The 14,286-nt window shown below is 35.3% G+C and overlaps 8 protein-coding genes across 8 annotated transcripts; 4 read left to right on the top strand and 4 right to left on the bottom strand.

The window, feature by feature from the left end:
• Positions 1 to 247: 247 nt before the first annotated feature.
• Positions 248 to 4,534, top strand: SIR4 (chromatin-silencing protein SIR4; the record flags this gene model as incomplete). Its single annotated transcript, XM_003957503.1, has 1 exon — positions 248 to 4,534. The coding sequence occupies one exon, from the start codon at positions 248 to 250 to the stop codon at positions 4,532 to 4,534; it is 4,287 nt and encodes a 1,428-aa protein (XP_003957552.1).
• Positions 4,535 to 5,742: 1,208 nt separating this feature from the next.
• On the bottom strand, positions 5,743 to 7,533 carry PCF11 (Pcf11p; the record flags this gene model as incomplete). Its single annotated transcript, XM_003957504.1, has 1 exon — positions 5,743 to 7,533. The coding sequence occupies one exon, from the start codon at positions 7,531 to 7,533 to the stop codon at positions 5,743 to 5,745; it is 1,791 nt and encodes a 596-aa protein (XP_003957553.1).
• Positions 7,534 to 7,778: 245 nt separating this feature from the next.
• On the bottom strand, positions 7,779 to 8,636 carry TRM8 (tRNA (guanine46-N7)-methyltransferase; the record flags this gene model as incomplete). The annotated part of the gene is made up of 1 exon (XM_003957505.1): positions 7,779 to 8,636. The coding sequence occupies one exon, from the start codon at positions 8,634 to 8,636 to the stop codon at positions 7,779 to 7,781; it is 858 nt and encodes a 285-aa protein (XP_003957554.1).
• Positions 8,637 to 9,107: 471 nt separating this feature from the next.
• IVY1 (Ivy1p) lies at positions 9,108 to 10,286 on the top strand (the record flags this gene model as incomplete). The annotated part of the gene is made up of 1 exon (XM_003957506.1): positions 9,108 to 10,286. The coding sequence occupies one exon, from the start codon at positions 9,108 to 9,110 to the stop codon at positions 10,284 to 10,286; it is 1,179 nt and encodes a 392-aa protein (XP_003957555.1).
• A 31-nt stretch (positions 10,287 to 10,317) lies between these two features.
• COX20 (Cox20p) lies at positions 10,318 to 10,851 on the bottom strand (the record flags this gene model as incomplete). Its single annotated transcript, XM_003957507.1, has 1 exon — positions 10,318 to 10,851. One exon carries the CDS (start codon positions 10,849 to 10,851, stop codon positions 10,318 to 10,320), a length of 534 nt encoding a protein of 177 aa, XP_003957556.1.
• On the top strand, positions 10,852 to 11,379 carry KAFR0E02700 (uncharacterized protein; the record flags this gene model as incomplete). Its single annotated transcript, XM_003957508.1, has 1 exon — positions 10,852 to 11,379. One exon carries the CDS (start codon positions 10,852 to 10,854, stop codon positions 11,377 to 11,379), a length of 528 nt encoding a protein of 175 aa, XP_003957557.1.
• A 72-nt stretch (positions 11,380 to 11,451) lies between these two features.
• On the top strand, positions 11,452 to 13,005 carry HEM1 (5-aminolevulinate synthase; the record flags this gene model as incomplete). Its single annotated transcript, XM_003957509.1, has 1 exon — positions 11,452 to 13,005. One exon carries the CDS (start codon positions 11,452 to 11,454, stop codon positions 13,003 to 13,005), a length of 1,554 nt encoding a protein of 517 aa, XP_003957558.1.
• A 208-nt stretch (positions 13,006 to 13,213) lies between these two features.
• On the bottom strand, positions 13,214 to 14,041 carry RTN1 (Rtn1p; the record flags this gene model as incomplete). The annotated part of the gene is made up of 1 exon (XM_003957510.1): positions 13,214 to 14,041. One exon carries the CDS (start codon positions 14,039 to 14,041, stop codon positions 13,214 to 13,216), a length of 828 nt encoding a protein of 275 aa, XP_003957559.1.
• Positions 14,042 to 14,286: the final 245 nt, after the last annotated feature.

Raw genomic sequence — 14,286 nt, forward strand, 5'->3', positions numbered from 1 at the left:
CTTTCACTCTTTATGATCAACACTACGCTAAAAATTTTCTAAGGAACCCTAAGTTAGGGTTCCGCAGACATTACAATTTCAATAAAGTATCCCGTAATAAACAGGAAAAAAAGCCTACAATAAATATCCACTTGCATTTGATCCAGATATACACAGCCCAGTCTTCACTCGTAGCATAAACATTTCAAATCGTACTCCACCCTTCCGTGTCGCATCGTCTTCATTGTCTCATATATGATTGCTACCAATGTCTGAGAGTAGTACCAATATCAATAACAGATCAATGTCTTCAGACACTCGTGATATCAATTCATCCCATACAAAGACTAAAAGCTCACCAACAGTGCCGATAATGAATTTTACACATTCAAGAAGATCAAATACAGATAATTCTTTCTCAAGAAATAATAATATCCCAATAATATCAAACAAATCACAGGTAATGAAAAGATCATCTATTTTGATGGAAACTACCATCAATGATGGATCCTTCCACAGACCAATCGCAAAGAATGATGTTTTATTCAATATGCTCTCAATGAGAACTTCTAAAAGACCAGAACTTTCCAGACCAAAACGACCTTTGTCTTCAAATGAAAATATCAAATCAAAACCTTTAATATTGCAGCCAACTAAAAAACCAAAACTGTCTTCGCCAAAAACTACAAGGAGGAGTTCTGACTTATCAAGCACTGAATCACGACCCATTACAGGAAAAGGTACATTTCAAAATCTTTCTCACACATCAACACCCTCAAAAATATCTTCTGCAAAACACCATTCCAAAGCTAATACAAACTCCCCATCACAAATCAACAGTGTAACCAATCAACCTATTGGAAAAGAATCGCTTTCTGTATCTAAGATAGCAAAGGAAAAAACAACACCAAGTAAATTGCCAATTCCTATCACCACGTCAAGAAATACAACCCCAAATAAAATAAGGCAAGACACTTCCATAAGTAGCACGAGCATACCATTGCTAAATACTGATAAAAAAGAAATACAGAATAATCGTATACCAATTGTCAATTCTGGCATTGAAACACCTTTTAAAGAAAATAAAATTAATGTGTCTATACCGTTAATGTCATCTGAACAAAAAATAAGTAAAAAACCGAATGATCTCTATAGCGCTTTCATACATAATATAAACACTCCAATATCGACTTCCAACACAATATCATCAAAACCAATAACAAACGAAAATGGCTCAGAAGATCCACTACAACAAAATGCATATACTATGAAAAGAGGTGAAGAGCATATACGGGCTACAGCAAAAGCATCTCCAAATATCAAAATATCAGAAACTATGGAATTGGCTCAAAACGGTATTGCTGTAAAAACTAATGACAATCTTCCCAAAGCCGTTAAAGAAACTTCAGGTGCGGCAATTTCACCTGTCCATCCTACATATTCTGAAAATCATAATTTGTCACAACTAAATAACGAAAACATCGTTGTTAGTCAAGAGGAAAAAACAAATTCTTTTCTATCTCAATCCACAGGTAAACAAATAAATAGCCTTACATCAGCCACAGTTACAAAGGACGTCGGAAAAGATAAGGATGCATTATCGGAGGTGTCCTCCAAATCTTCCTCCTTATATCATACCTCTATGAAAGACTCTGTGGTTGAGACAGCTAATCAATATAACAAATTAACAAATAATAACTCTTCTAAACCTTCCCCAGGTGAACAAATGACATCTAATAAGACTTCTATTTTGTCATCCTTTGACGAAAATGTTGGGAAACATGCTAGTAAAAATGAAACTCAATTTAAGTTTGACATACAGAAAATAGAAGATACAAAACAAGCAATAGATAAGTGGACTAATATTTTAAAGAAAGATAAATCTAACATATCGAAGAACAATGAAACAAACCTGTTGGGTATTATTGGAAAGGGACCAATGCCTCCTTTGGACATATCAACTAATGAAAGAACTACCGAGCAGGTAGCTTTAGACTTCTCATCTCAAATGCCAAGAGACACCCATAGTCAGGAAAAACCAATTCAGACAGAGGACATGATCAAAAAAATAGGTGGATTTAGGACCGTAAATGGGAATCAAGCAAAAGTGAATGAAATTTTACTGAAAAAGTCCCAAGAATCTTCTCAGCTTGATAGCAATAAGCAAAATACTTCACCTAGTAACGTTATACACAACTTTAATGCAGCTATTGAAAATCGAAACGTTGCTACTATATCTCCTAAGGAACCTTTGAAAAGTATTACTAATGCTGGCTCACCGAAAGGCACTCCCACAATTCAGACAAATATCTCGAGCACTGTAAATGCGTCGAGTGTTCCCGAAGAAGCTCTAGAAGAGAGCCAACGGACAACCCTTTCAAGGTCACAGATAATTATCCCACCAACTGAAAAGCCATCAACGACGAAATTAATAGATGTTGTTCATAAATCACCTATAGTGACCCCGAAACAACCCAGTACCGTCGATGCTGTCCTCAAGGATTTGAATTCTAGGCCTGCAGATGGAGATTATTCCATGTCAGCTTCGTATACTAAGAGTGGTGGTCTGAAGAGTTCGCCAGCTTCTCGTAATAAGGTCAAGGCCTCAGTCCTTGAATATAAGCCTAAGGAAAGTCGATTTGAAAAAAGTAAACAAAAACATGGAATTGATGATAGTTTAGCAGATTTTGTAGCTAAGAATGCGGCCAAAATGGAGATTATTAGCGTTTCCGATTTCGATGTAGAGACTTCTGACGAGGATTCTCTCGCTTTACCTAAGAAAGACGAGAAGAAATTGGGTGAAGATGATGTTGAGATAACTAACTATCGAACTGTTGCGAATTCTAAGTCGGCATTTTCTTTTGATTTTCCAGAAGATAAGGATATTTCTTTTGAAAGGAAGAAGTATGATCAATCCTTAACGTATGAGGCTGTTAACAGATTAGCAAATCAAAAAATATACCAATTTTCTACTATTGCTGATCTTATTGAAAGTGGGATTGTTGAGCATGATCCATTGTGTTCTGATCCATATGGCAGTGGTACAAATAACATCTGTTCTCCCTACAACTATGAGTATTCTCATATTTACCACTACCAACAAATGCATAAAAATGATCGTTTGATATATGTCCCTGTGATATCTGCTCTTTCTGATGATTTCAAATCGCACGGAAGCGAATTAGTGCCGAAGGGTTATCGTAGAAGTGATTTTCTTGATGATTCTGTCAAAGTCGGGCGAAGCAGTAGAGTTAGCCAACACGGTAAACTGAAGTCTATTAATCTACCGACTCATTTTGATTCTTCCAATACAAAAAATTCTATAGGTAACTCCATATCATCTTTCGAAACTGATAACAGTACTATTGCATCAAGAATTGATAAATTAAGACAAAATAAGGTGTCAAGTGATGCAAAATCTCAATGGATACATGATTGGTCCGAGGCACTCAAAACCTACAATGTCCTGATAAGTGACTTAGTTCCTAGTGGTATTTCCAAGGAAGAGGCAAAAAAGATCGATCGAACTATAAAGCAGATAAAGAAGATTTTTCATGATAAGCTCTCCACCAAGCTAGAGACAGAGTTTAGTGCTGATATAGATATTATTATTATGCGAGGCGAATTGCATCAATTCAAGGATATGTTAGAATATAGAAAGTACGAGACGATATCTAGAAATCTTCCACTTGATAAGAAAATGAGGATTTGGTCACTGAGTAAAACCTTCAAGTTTATTAGCGATTTAGGTGTCAATATTGAGAAAATCAATCCACCTAAACAAGTTGCAATAGATTCTCCAGTAAACATTGAAAAAAAGAATGAGAAACAGAAAGGCAAAGAAAAGGTGGTGGATGAAGAGTCAGAACTTGGTAGCGACAAATATAAGGATTTTACTGAGCCTAGTTTCACCACTATCCTAACACCTGCTATATTGAAAGAAGAATTATATAATGGTATTCCAGAAAATTTGCTAAGTCATGCAGTTGAAACTACAAATGAAGGTTCGAATCTGAGCAAAAAGAGTCAAAATGATATTGCGCCTACGAAACCTAGTAGTGCAGAGGGTATTTTTTCAAAGCAAAAAGAAATTGGGCAAAAATTCTTCGAGAATAATTCAACTGATGTTTCTGAAGTGGCGAAGGCATTATCTTTTCTTGAAACTACTATGACAAGTGCTACGAATATCGTTGATACAAAAACAAAGGAGTTACAAGGTTTAATTGCTGCAAATGAAGAAAATTCCAGGATAATCGAATCGCTAATTGATAAAATCTATAAGGATGAGATTAGAATATCATCCCTCGAAGTTAAGTTAAAAATAAAGGATAATGAAACGAAGTTTTTGAATGCTAGTCTCGAGCAATATAAAAACGTTGTACTTGAGAGGGATTCAAAAATTAAGCTATTAAATTCGCAGTTAGCATTGAAAGTTGATAGCACACGACAAGGACAATCCAGGGAAGACTCTCGCCATCTCACCAATAAACGTGCATACACGATACACAATGGCCTTAATCTTTTAGATCCTGACACAGGAACAGGAAATCAGTGAGCAAAAAGAAATAAACGATAATTTGGAAATTAGTTTGGAGAAATATAAGGCTTTTTTGGTAGAAAAAAGGACTTTTTCGCCAGGTGTAACCATAGTGTTTAAATAAAATGGCATATATATAACTAAAAAAATCTTTCCTCTATATTCGAGAGTGAAAGATATAGGTTTGTAATATTATTAAATCAACGTAAATTTTAAATAATATAGAGATATGTAGCACCTTGAATATAGACCCTGATACCTTGAAAGGGCATGCTTTATAAATATGAAAAATTCTTAACTTACTGGAGGTATCCATAGTATGTATGACGAGAATCAAAAGTAATTTGAAGAGAGATCGATATTTTGCTAAAATTTTTAGATGAAGAAGTATTTTACGCCCAAATATGGCTCGCAGCGGTAGTTTTAAAGCAAATTATTACTGTTCCCATAAAAAGAAGGAAAAATAGGCTCGGGATATAAATAGTGATAAAACTACTGTACATTATACTCTTGTCATGTTTGTATTAGAAAATTAACGGCCCTGCACAAATAATTATTTCAAGGCCTTTGCTATTTTATAAATACAAGGAAGATTTTGGAAAACTTATTATATATTTTGTTTCGACTAAATAACTTTTGAACTACCTTAAGAAATTAAGCTGCAAAAGAAGAATCAAGAAATTTGCTTAAGAGATATCGACTTCTTATGGAAAAGGAAGTCGATATACTTAAACATTGTTCCTTTTGACCTTCATCTAATTTTACTAATTGTGTAATTGGCTATACATCAAAAAGTCAGCAAATTTGAATATTTGATAGTGCGGCATGCCAGCTAACCAATGGCTAAAAAAGGTACTAATATATAACTATCCTTCTAAGGGGGCCAGTGCTAAAATAATAATACTTCTGCGATGACTGTTCAACTTACTATGACTGTTTAATAGTCTAAGCAATATTATGTAAATTTATATATTAAACTATGGGCTAAACGTGTCACTTGTTAACCTATATAATAATATAGGAAACTCTTCCAATTATATAAGAGATAGTATTTTGCAAGGATCTACGTAAGCGAATGTAAGATCCATCCATAATGAAGGGCATTTGACACTATCCGAAGTAGTAAGTCGGAAAGAAATAAACATCCTTCAAATTGTCCATTGTAACATCAATTCATTATGCATTTAACTATTTATACGATGAATTGAAATCATAAAATGTATTTATTACCTACTATTTTTAGATGTTTCATGATAACATGTAGCATGAAAATATTTCCCATCTATCGATACTGTATTTTTCCAAATCCACTCTCCAGATTCTTCATCATAAACGCTGCTGACCACATCTTTACATATTGGACATTTAAATGTCATATCGACACTTGATTCAGGAACCGCGACGAATTTGTTATATAAGGATTCTTCACTGACGTTAGATCCTGTTGCAGAGGAAATTTTACCTCCTGATGGCAATGTAACTATGCCAGCTCTATTATTTTGACTGTTAGTTTGTCTGTCCTCGTCAACAACCTCTTTGGTAGACACTATAAAATCATCTTTGAAATTAATCCACTCTAAAGCACTTAGGTACCAATTTCTTGATTGAATATTTTTATTGGCTGCTGCCGCTAAACTTGCTGAGGTGGAAGAGACGGAGGATCCTTTTATTCTATTATTGATTCTGAAATGCCAGTCTAAATGTTCATTGTATAGTTTTTTCTCTTCTGGAGCATTACCAAATCTCTTTCCACAGGTGCTACACTTATTTGATTTGACCCTATACAGTAGGTTAATCAAACTATTAGTGACCAAGGGATTCTTATTAGCAATATTCTGCTGATTAAATTGTAATGACGGAATATTTGAAACGTTAATATTTACTGTGGAGAAATATGCTTTACAATCGAACAAAATATTTTGTAACGTTGAAATTGGAGGTAAATTCTTAACAGTATCGTTGATACTCGACAACTCAGAATCTTTGTTTAATTTGTTATAGAGTGTGACTACGGATTCCTTTGGTGGCTCATAAAGAAGTCCTTCTTCATTCAATGATTCATAAAGTTTATTCAAACTTGATATTTTATTCGATCTTTCAATTTCAGCAAAATTTTGTGCAGGTAAAAAGCTTGATATATTACCAAAAAGTGTAGATGACACAGGCGGAGTACTACCAGAAGAACTACTAAAAAGAGGACTAAAAGGTGTGGAACTTTCCGAATGTACATTATTATTGTAGCTTCCTGTTTCCTTACTGCCATTTTCCATAGTATGATCTTTACTAGATTGCTTTGATTCACCTTGTTCATTCTGTTGCTGCTGTCTTCTGACAGAATCCTGTATAACTTTCTGATCTTGAGCAAAAATTTGTTTCAATTGTAATTGTACCTGCCTTAAAGCATCCTGTGAAAGTTTTTCTCTCTGTAAACTTTGTTTTAATTGTGATAACACATTCAATTTCATAAGTAACTTCTCATCATTTGGTAGATTTCTTAGTCTTTCATTGGTAAGGACAGTTAACTTATCAATATCTCTCAATAATAATGGAACCGTTGGAGTTGGTAATTTTAATTGAAAATTCTTTTGATGTAATGCACTTGCCTTTATTAAAAACTTTTCTATTCTTTCTAGTGCAGCTCCTTCAAATAAGGGACCACCTGTAGCTTCATTAGGAGTCATCCAAGTCTTGAACATATTAATCAGTTTACTTCTTGTATTGTTGTCCACTAGCAAATAAGTCTTTTTATATAAACTAAACAAATTTCTACTAAAATAGATTGTATATGGAGAACCAGCATTTTTACAAATGGAATCCACTGCGTAAAATGCGTATAATTTCTGACCAGGGACACATTTATCGATTCTATTTTCCAGAGCATCAACGAAATACTGTGAATACGATATATTTTCTTCAGCAATCTTTGTTATAGTGGTGATGATTGGTCTTGAATTGAATGTCAATTCTTCAAGAATACTGGTAAAATCTTTCACTATACGCTCTGCTTCTGGGTCCATTACAATCAATACTAGTCAGACGAAACCAAAGGGAGGGATAGTAACTTGGAAGGCACTTAAACAGGGTCTTAAAACGATAGAACCAATAATTTTAATGAGAGTGTAAAATAGCTGTTCTCTCTATACATCTCAATATTGAATTTAAAAAAAAATCAACTGCAAGCGAAGATGAAGCTTACCCGACTGGTTACATATAATAGTCACGTGAATAAGTTTACATACTAAGATAGCTCGAGGTTACATACTTATATAATGGTTGGATCTGGAAGTCTCTTAAAGCATGCGACGTATTTGGCACCTTGTTTTCTCGCGACCTTTTTACCTTCTTCAGTGGCATTTCTCATGATGGATACACATTTATCGGTTGTTTCCCATTCTTCGTTCAATCTTTCAAACAATGGATGCTCAGTGAGATGCTTGACCATCCAGTTATGTAAATCTTCCACGTCTGTAATGGTGTAAACAACCCCACCTTCCTTTAACACGTAGGCATATTCACTCAGAAGAGTGTCTGTAATGATTCTGGCTTTGTGTTTTCTCTGTTTGAAATGTGGATCTGGGAAACAAAAGAACATCTTTTCCAATTGAGCCTTTTCGAAGAAATTTGGTAAAAATTTCATAGCATTACCTCTAATGACGTTAACATTTTGATATTTCCCAATATGATTGTTTCTCAACGCAATGATTCTATCCTCTACATAGTTCGTCACTTGCACACGGATCTCCATACCGAGCATCAAGTTTTCAGGGAACTCCGGAGAAAGATCCACAAGTAACCCACCAAATCCACAACCTATATCGGCAATGGTAACTTTCTTGGTCATTTCTTTAGTCTCATCGTTATAATAATACGGATACAATTTACCCCAGTTCATATCGCCCGGACACGATGGATATTCCAACTGATGATCTGAGAATGGATTTGAATGCGCTCTTTGTCTGTAGAACTTCTTCTTTGGTAAATCCATCTTTTTACCCTTCGTGCTAGTCACTGTACTTTCATCGATCTTGACATGTTTCAACTCCTTACGATTCTCTTCTTTGTTCACACGGTAAGCATAACGCTTTGAACCGGGATCCTGCGACAATGGTCCAGTCTTCATCCTCACACACTAACAGTTCTATATCCACTACGACCAGCCAAACAACTGAAGAAGAATAAATCGATGCTCATCAATTTTTTTGCTAATTTTTTTTTGTTGTCACCAGAAAATTTGCCAGAGGGAACTGCGAGATGTGATATTTTACATATTGAAAGCGTATGTTGGTCCTACGAGCGATTCTTAGTGACACCCAGTATCTCGTACTTTGACTATTGGAACGTTAGTATGTACAACACTGGGATGCCATCATAAATACTTTGAATTCATCATCAATGTGACTCAGTTACCATTGAAATTGCACTGTCAGAACAAGTGGGCTAGATGTTGTACCGCATCTGGTCACGTTTCTTTGTGTCTTTCGCCACGCATGTGCATGCTGCTAAAGCAAGAAAATAAATTGACTCGTTGTTGTAAGTGTAAATAAAACCAAAACTTCACAAGATACGTAATTAAAAGACAGCAAGGTTGCTCATGTCTAGTAATCTACCAACACCTGAACGGTTGCCACCTCACCTCTCTGAATTTTCGTCCATAGTAAACAATACACAGCTGGAGATCTCGACTAACGGCACCCCCAAGACTGTCAGCAATGTCGACGTGACAACTCCCTTCCAGAGATTGAGTGTATCGCAGAACAGTCGTCGTCCCTCAAGTATTAACTCTGTGGGATCATCTATTGCGGATTTAGAGACCCTGATAACGCAGAAGGACGTGAAGAGTACTAAGGAAACCCTTAAGAATTTAGCTCAGGCAAGTGCCAGGTATCACAAGTCTCTTACGGAAAATTCACAAGATTCTGGCGATATTGCCCATTTACTAGAGAAATTGGCTAAATTGAAAGGTTGTAATGATGATACTTCTATGAAATTATTGAGTTCTAGTGGGTTATTCCATTTAATTTCGAATCATCAATTGATACTTGCAAAAATTATAAAGGACACTTTAGTGAATAATAACATATTGAGTGAATTTGATGAAGACTCTAAAAAATTGTATTCTGAATTTAAATTGAAGAACAAGCAGGAGAATGCTAATTTGAAAAGAAGGGAACGTGTTAATTCCAAGTTACTTAAGAAACATGATAAAAATTTGGTTTCCTACAGAGATAGTTTAAATTCTTTACAGGATCAATTGAATGTAATTGAAACGTTAAGGTTCAATTTTTTCAAGGATTCCTATGATTTAGTCGATAGGACGAGCGCCCACGTATTAAAGAATTTTGCAGATGTCTCAATGGCACAGATTGAACTGTTTGAAAATATAGCTCGTAAAGGCTGGTCCGGTGGTGGATTAGACGATTTATTGATCGGTGCTGACGATATGTTTAGCAAATCTGCTGTAGGTGAAGATGAACAAGGAGATGAAAGAAATGAAGATGAAGCTGAATGTAGTACTAATATCACGACAGGAAGTGTGCCGACTATGAAAAGTAATGTTTCAAACTTTAGAAAGGATTCTGTTCCAACGAGTACTTCAAGCAATGATAACGACAATACCAATGAAGAACAAGAAGAAGAGGAGGGGGAAAATGAGGAAGATGACATTTACAATAATTCGTTTTCTTTACCGTTGACGCATGGTGATGAACCATATAACGAAAATACCAATCCAGATGAACTTGATTCCATAGATAAATCATCAAATTTGTAAACATAAATAGACACTATATAAATATTTTCAATCACCAGACTTTATACCAAGGCTTAGTATCATTGGAAATATCGTTGGGATGTTTATCCCAATCTTTCTTCAGTGCTTCAATTCTCCTTAAATTTTCAATGCTCTTTTCGTCTTTATGTAACATGGGTTTTGGTTTTTTAGCTACTGTCTGTATAGCCAATTGCGTGAATTCCTTATCATTCTGACGTTTCAACCTACATTGTTCCCAACCTACGATTGACCCCAATATTAGTCCCATGGCACTCCAATTTGTTGCCTTTGTTATATTTCTATTGTACAAGAAGGTGATCGAACCAAAGATAAGCATTGAGGAGAAACCAATCATCCCAGCATTTCTGAAGCAGGGGATAGTAGCCAAATTTACCAATTTAAAATCGGCTAGACTGATTGAATTCACGGCTTGTTTCAATTCTGCCTTCGCATCATTTGTTCCTGTTGTTGTAGTATCTTCAAATCTGGGACTTGTATCTCTCAATAGTATTTTCTGGCCTTGTGAGTAATTCACTGCCGAGTCACTACTACCAGTATCCTGCATATGGGCCCTCGTCGTATGCTGTTGTTGTCATTACACGGAATCTTTACTAAACATCCCTTTGAATTGTTCAAGCCCGAATACTATTGGAAAGCGATGGCTGGATATTACCTCTTGCTAAGACATTCAAGATCATTATTAAGACAAATGCACACGGCGAATAGAACGCTAAATAGAATACTGAACACTGTGACAGACACTGTTACAAGTGCTACTACTGTACTACTTCTTACACAGATGCCGGGTGAATCACACAGCAGCAGCAGCACGAAGACTACGCAAGAAACAACGGACTGGAAGACCGACTCTCTTATGCAGCAAATCTTGCTCAGTGCTCCATCCTGCACGACAGTAATCTTATTGCCACCACCACCACCACCACAGTTAAAGCAGCAAACTGCATTAACTTGCTCTTCCTCATCGATTTTGAGAAAAATCAACGGAACTTTTCAAAATTTGACTAAGAAAATGCTATTGGCCCGATGTCTTGAAAATCATAAAATGAGCAATTATACGACGAAGACTATATAAAGAAGAAGAAGAAAAATAGTGGAACGTACATATTAGAAAAAGTAATCTTCACACTGTGCATAACGCTGGACCATGTTATCAGGAAACTTAGCTATCAAGACGTTTAGACACTCGTATGTCACCAGAACGTCGACGAAGTTCGCTTCTGCAGCTGTTTCGAGAAATACTCAACCTATTATGGATCATCAAACTCAGGATTCCAAATTTCAGTACGATGAATTGTTTGAAAACGAAATCATGAAGAAGAGAAAGGATAAATCGTATAGATTTTTCAATAATATCAACAGATTGGCTCATGAATATCCTTTGGCTCATCGTGCCAAGGAATCCGATAAAGTTACAGTATGGTGCTCGAATGATTATCTTGCTCTCTCCAAAAATGAAGAGGTTTGTAATGCTATGATCAAATCTATTGAGAAATATGGTGCAGGTGCAGGTGGTACAAGAAATATTGCTGGTCACAACAAACTAACAATTAATTTAGAAAGTGAATTGGCTACTTTGCATAAGAAAGACGCTGCTTTAGTGTTCTCCTCCTGTTTTGTAGCAAATGATGCTGTCTTATCCTTACTGGGCCAAAAAATGCCGGATTTAGTCATTTTTTCTGATGAACTAAATCATGCATCAATGATTATTGGTATTAAACATGCAAACGTCACAAAACATATCTTTAAACATAATGATTTAAATGAATTGGAAGAAATGTTGAAAATGTACCCGCGTTCAAGACCTAAATTGATCGCATTTGAAAGTGTCTATTCTATGGCAGGTTCTGTCGCAGACATTTCCAAGATTTGTGATCTTGCTGAAAAATACGGTGCTTTAACTTTCTTGGATGAAGTTCATGCTGTGGGTCTTTATGGACCACATGGTGCTGGTGTTGCAGAACATTGTGATTTCGAACAACATCGTGTCAATGGTATCAATAAATTGAAAACTGTTAACGTCATGGATCGTGTTGACATGATCACAGGTACACTTGGTAAATCATTTGGTACTGTTGGTGGTTACGTTGCCGCATCTCAAAGATTGATTGATTGGGTTAGATCGTATGCACCAAATTTCATCTTCACAACAACATTACCTCCTTCCGTTATGGCGGGTGCGGCCACTGCCATCAGATATCAGAGATCAAATATTGATTTAAGAATTCAACAACAGAAACATACCAAATATTTGAAGGATGGTTTACGTAGATTAGATATTCCAGTGATTCCAAATCCATCACATATTGTACCGATTTTGATTGGTAATCCTGATTTAGCCAAGCAAGCTTCTGATATTTTAATGAATAAACATAAGATTTACGTACAAGCCATTAATTTCCCCACTGTCGCTAGAGGTACAGAGAGATTAAGAATCACGCCAACACCAGGTCATACTGATGATCTTTCTGATATTTTATTGGAAGCCATTGATGATATTTTCAATGAATTACAATTGCCAAGAATTAAAGATTGGGAAAGACAGGGTGGTATATTAGGTATTGGAGATTCAAATTTTGTTGCAGAACCTAATTTATGGACAGAGAGTCAATTGGAATTGACAAATGATGATCTCAATCCCAATGTTAAGGATCCAGTGATTAATGAAGTCGCTGTTTCCAGCGGTATAGAAATAGAGTGATTTGTAAATATATATTTATTATTTATCTTTTTTTGAAGCCTCTTATATTTTAGTCGATACATATAAAAATATCTATGACATCAAATTTGCAATATTGTAATATAAAAAGAGTTTATATGTATATAAAGAAAATAAGAAAAGTAAAATAATGTTATGATAGAAAATAAAGGGGGGGTGTAGTGACAAAATTTTGAGTTTAGAACCTCAATTAGAAGTTATTCTTTTCTAATTGTTCTTTTAAAGAGTTTGTACTTTGTTGTAGGTCACTAGTTAATTGATCGACGTCAAATTCTTTAGTTTCGTTATTGATTGGTTCATTAGTTGGTGCGGTTGGTAAAGCTGAAGAAGTTGCGCTTGATGTTTCTTTAACTGGGACAGCACCTGCCATTTGAGCGGTAGTTTCGCTACTTTCTCTTGTCTTTAAAATCTTGTTTAATGGGGCAATTTTTTCAACGTATGGCTTAATCTTTTCACAGGCTAATTTTGAGCATTCGTTAGATTTAGCCTTTGCAACTTTACAAGAATGAGCAACACATGCATCAATTTCAGTTTGGTAAGTCTTGTAAACAATTGGGGCGGTGAAAATGACTAGATCGGCCATGAAAAATAGACACCATATGGAGAACCATGAGAATAATTTGTGTAGACAGTATAGAGCCAAAGCGGCTTTGAAAGTATTCTTTGGAACGTAAGCAAAGACTAACATTCTCATCTTAGCTTGGTAGACTGGTAAATATTTTAAGAATTGATCTAAGTGTGGCTTAATGAATGCAACTGTGTTTGGACATTCCTTGATACCGTACTTGGTGACCAACCCTTGACCTAAGAAAATTTTAGTGACAAATTCAATTGATCCGGTTGTCAATAGTATAGTATAACCACATCTTAAGAAGAAAGTGATTAAGTTAACTTTCTTCAAAATTAATAGTACAATTAACGAACCGAAAAAGTATTTACCAGTTTCAATTGGATTTTTCCATAATAAAAGATCGCAACCGCAGTTGCTATTTTTCTTTGTGGTAGTTTGTGTAGACATCACTGTTAATATATATATATATCTATTGATTGAAGATTAAAAATAACTTTTCTCAACAAAGAAGATCAAATCAACAATTGTGAAAAAAATTTCTGTCAAGTGAACCTTATATATCACACAGAAAAATTTTGCCACCTTTAAAAATTGAAGATTAGCTGATCAGAGAGAAGAAAAAAAAAAAAAAAAAATTTAATCCGACGGAAGTGAGCGGGGTAAGTTAGCAGTCTGAAATAGTCACGTGGACA

This window comes from Kazachstania africana, chromosome 5 (assembly GCF_000304475.1).
Source record: "Kazachstania africana CBS 2517 chromosome 5, complete genome".
NCBI lineage: Eukaryota > Fungi > Ascomycota > Saccharomycetes > Saccharomycetales > Saccharomycetaceae > Kazachstania > Kazachstania africana.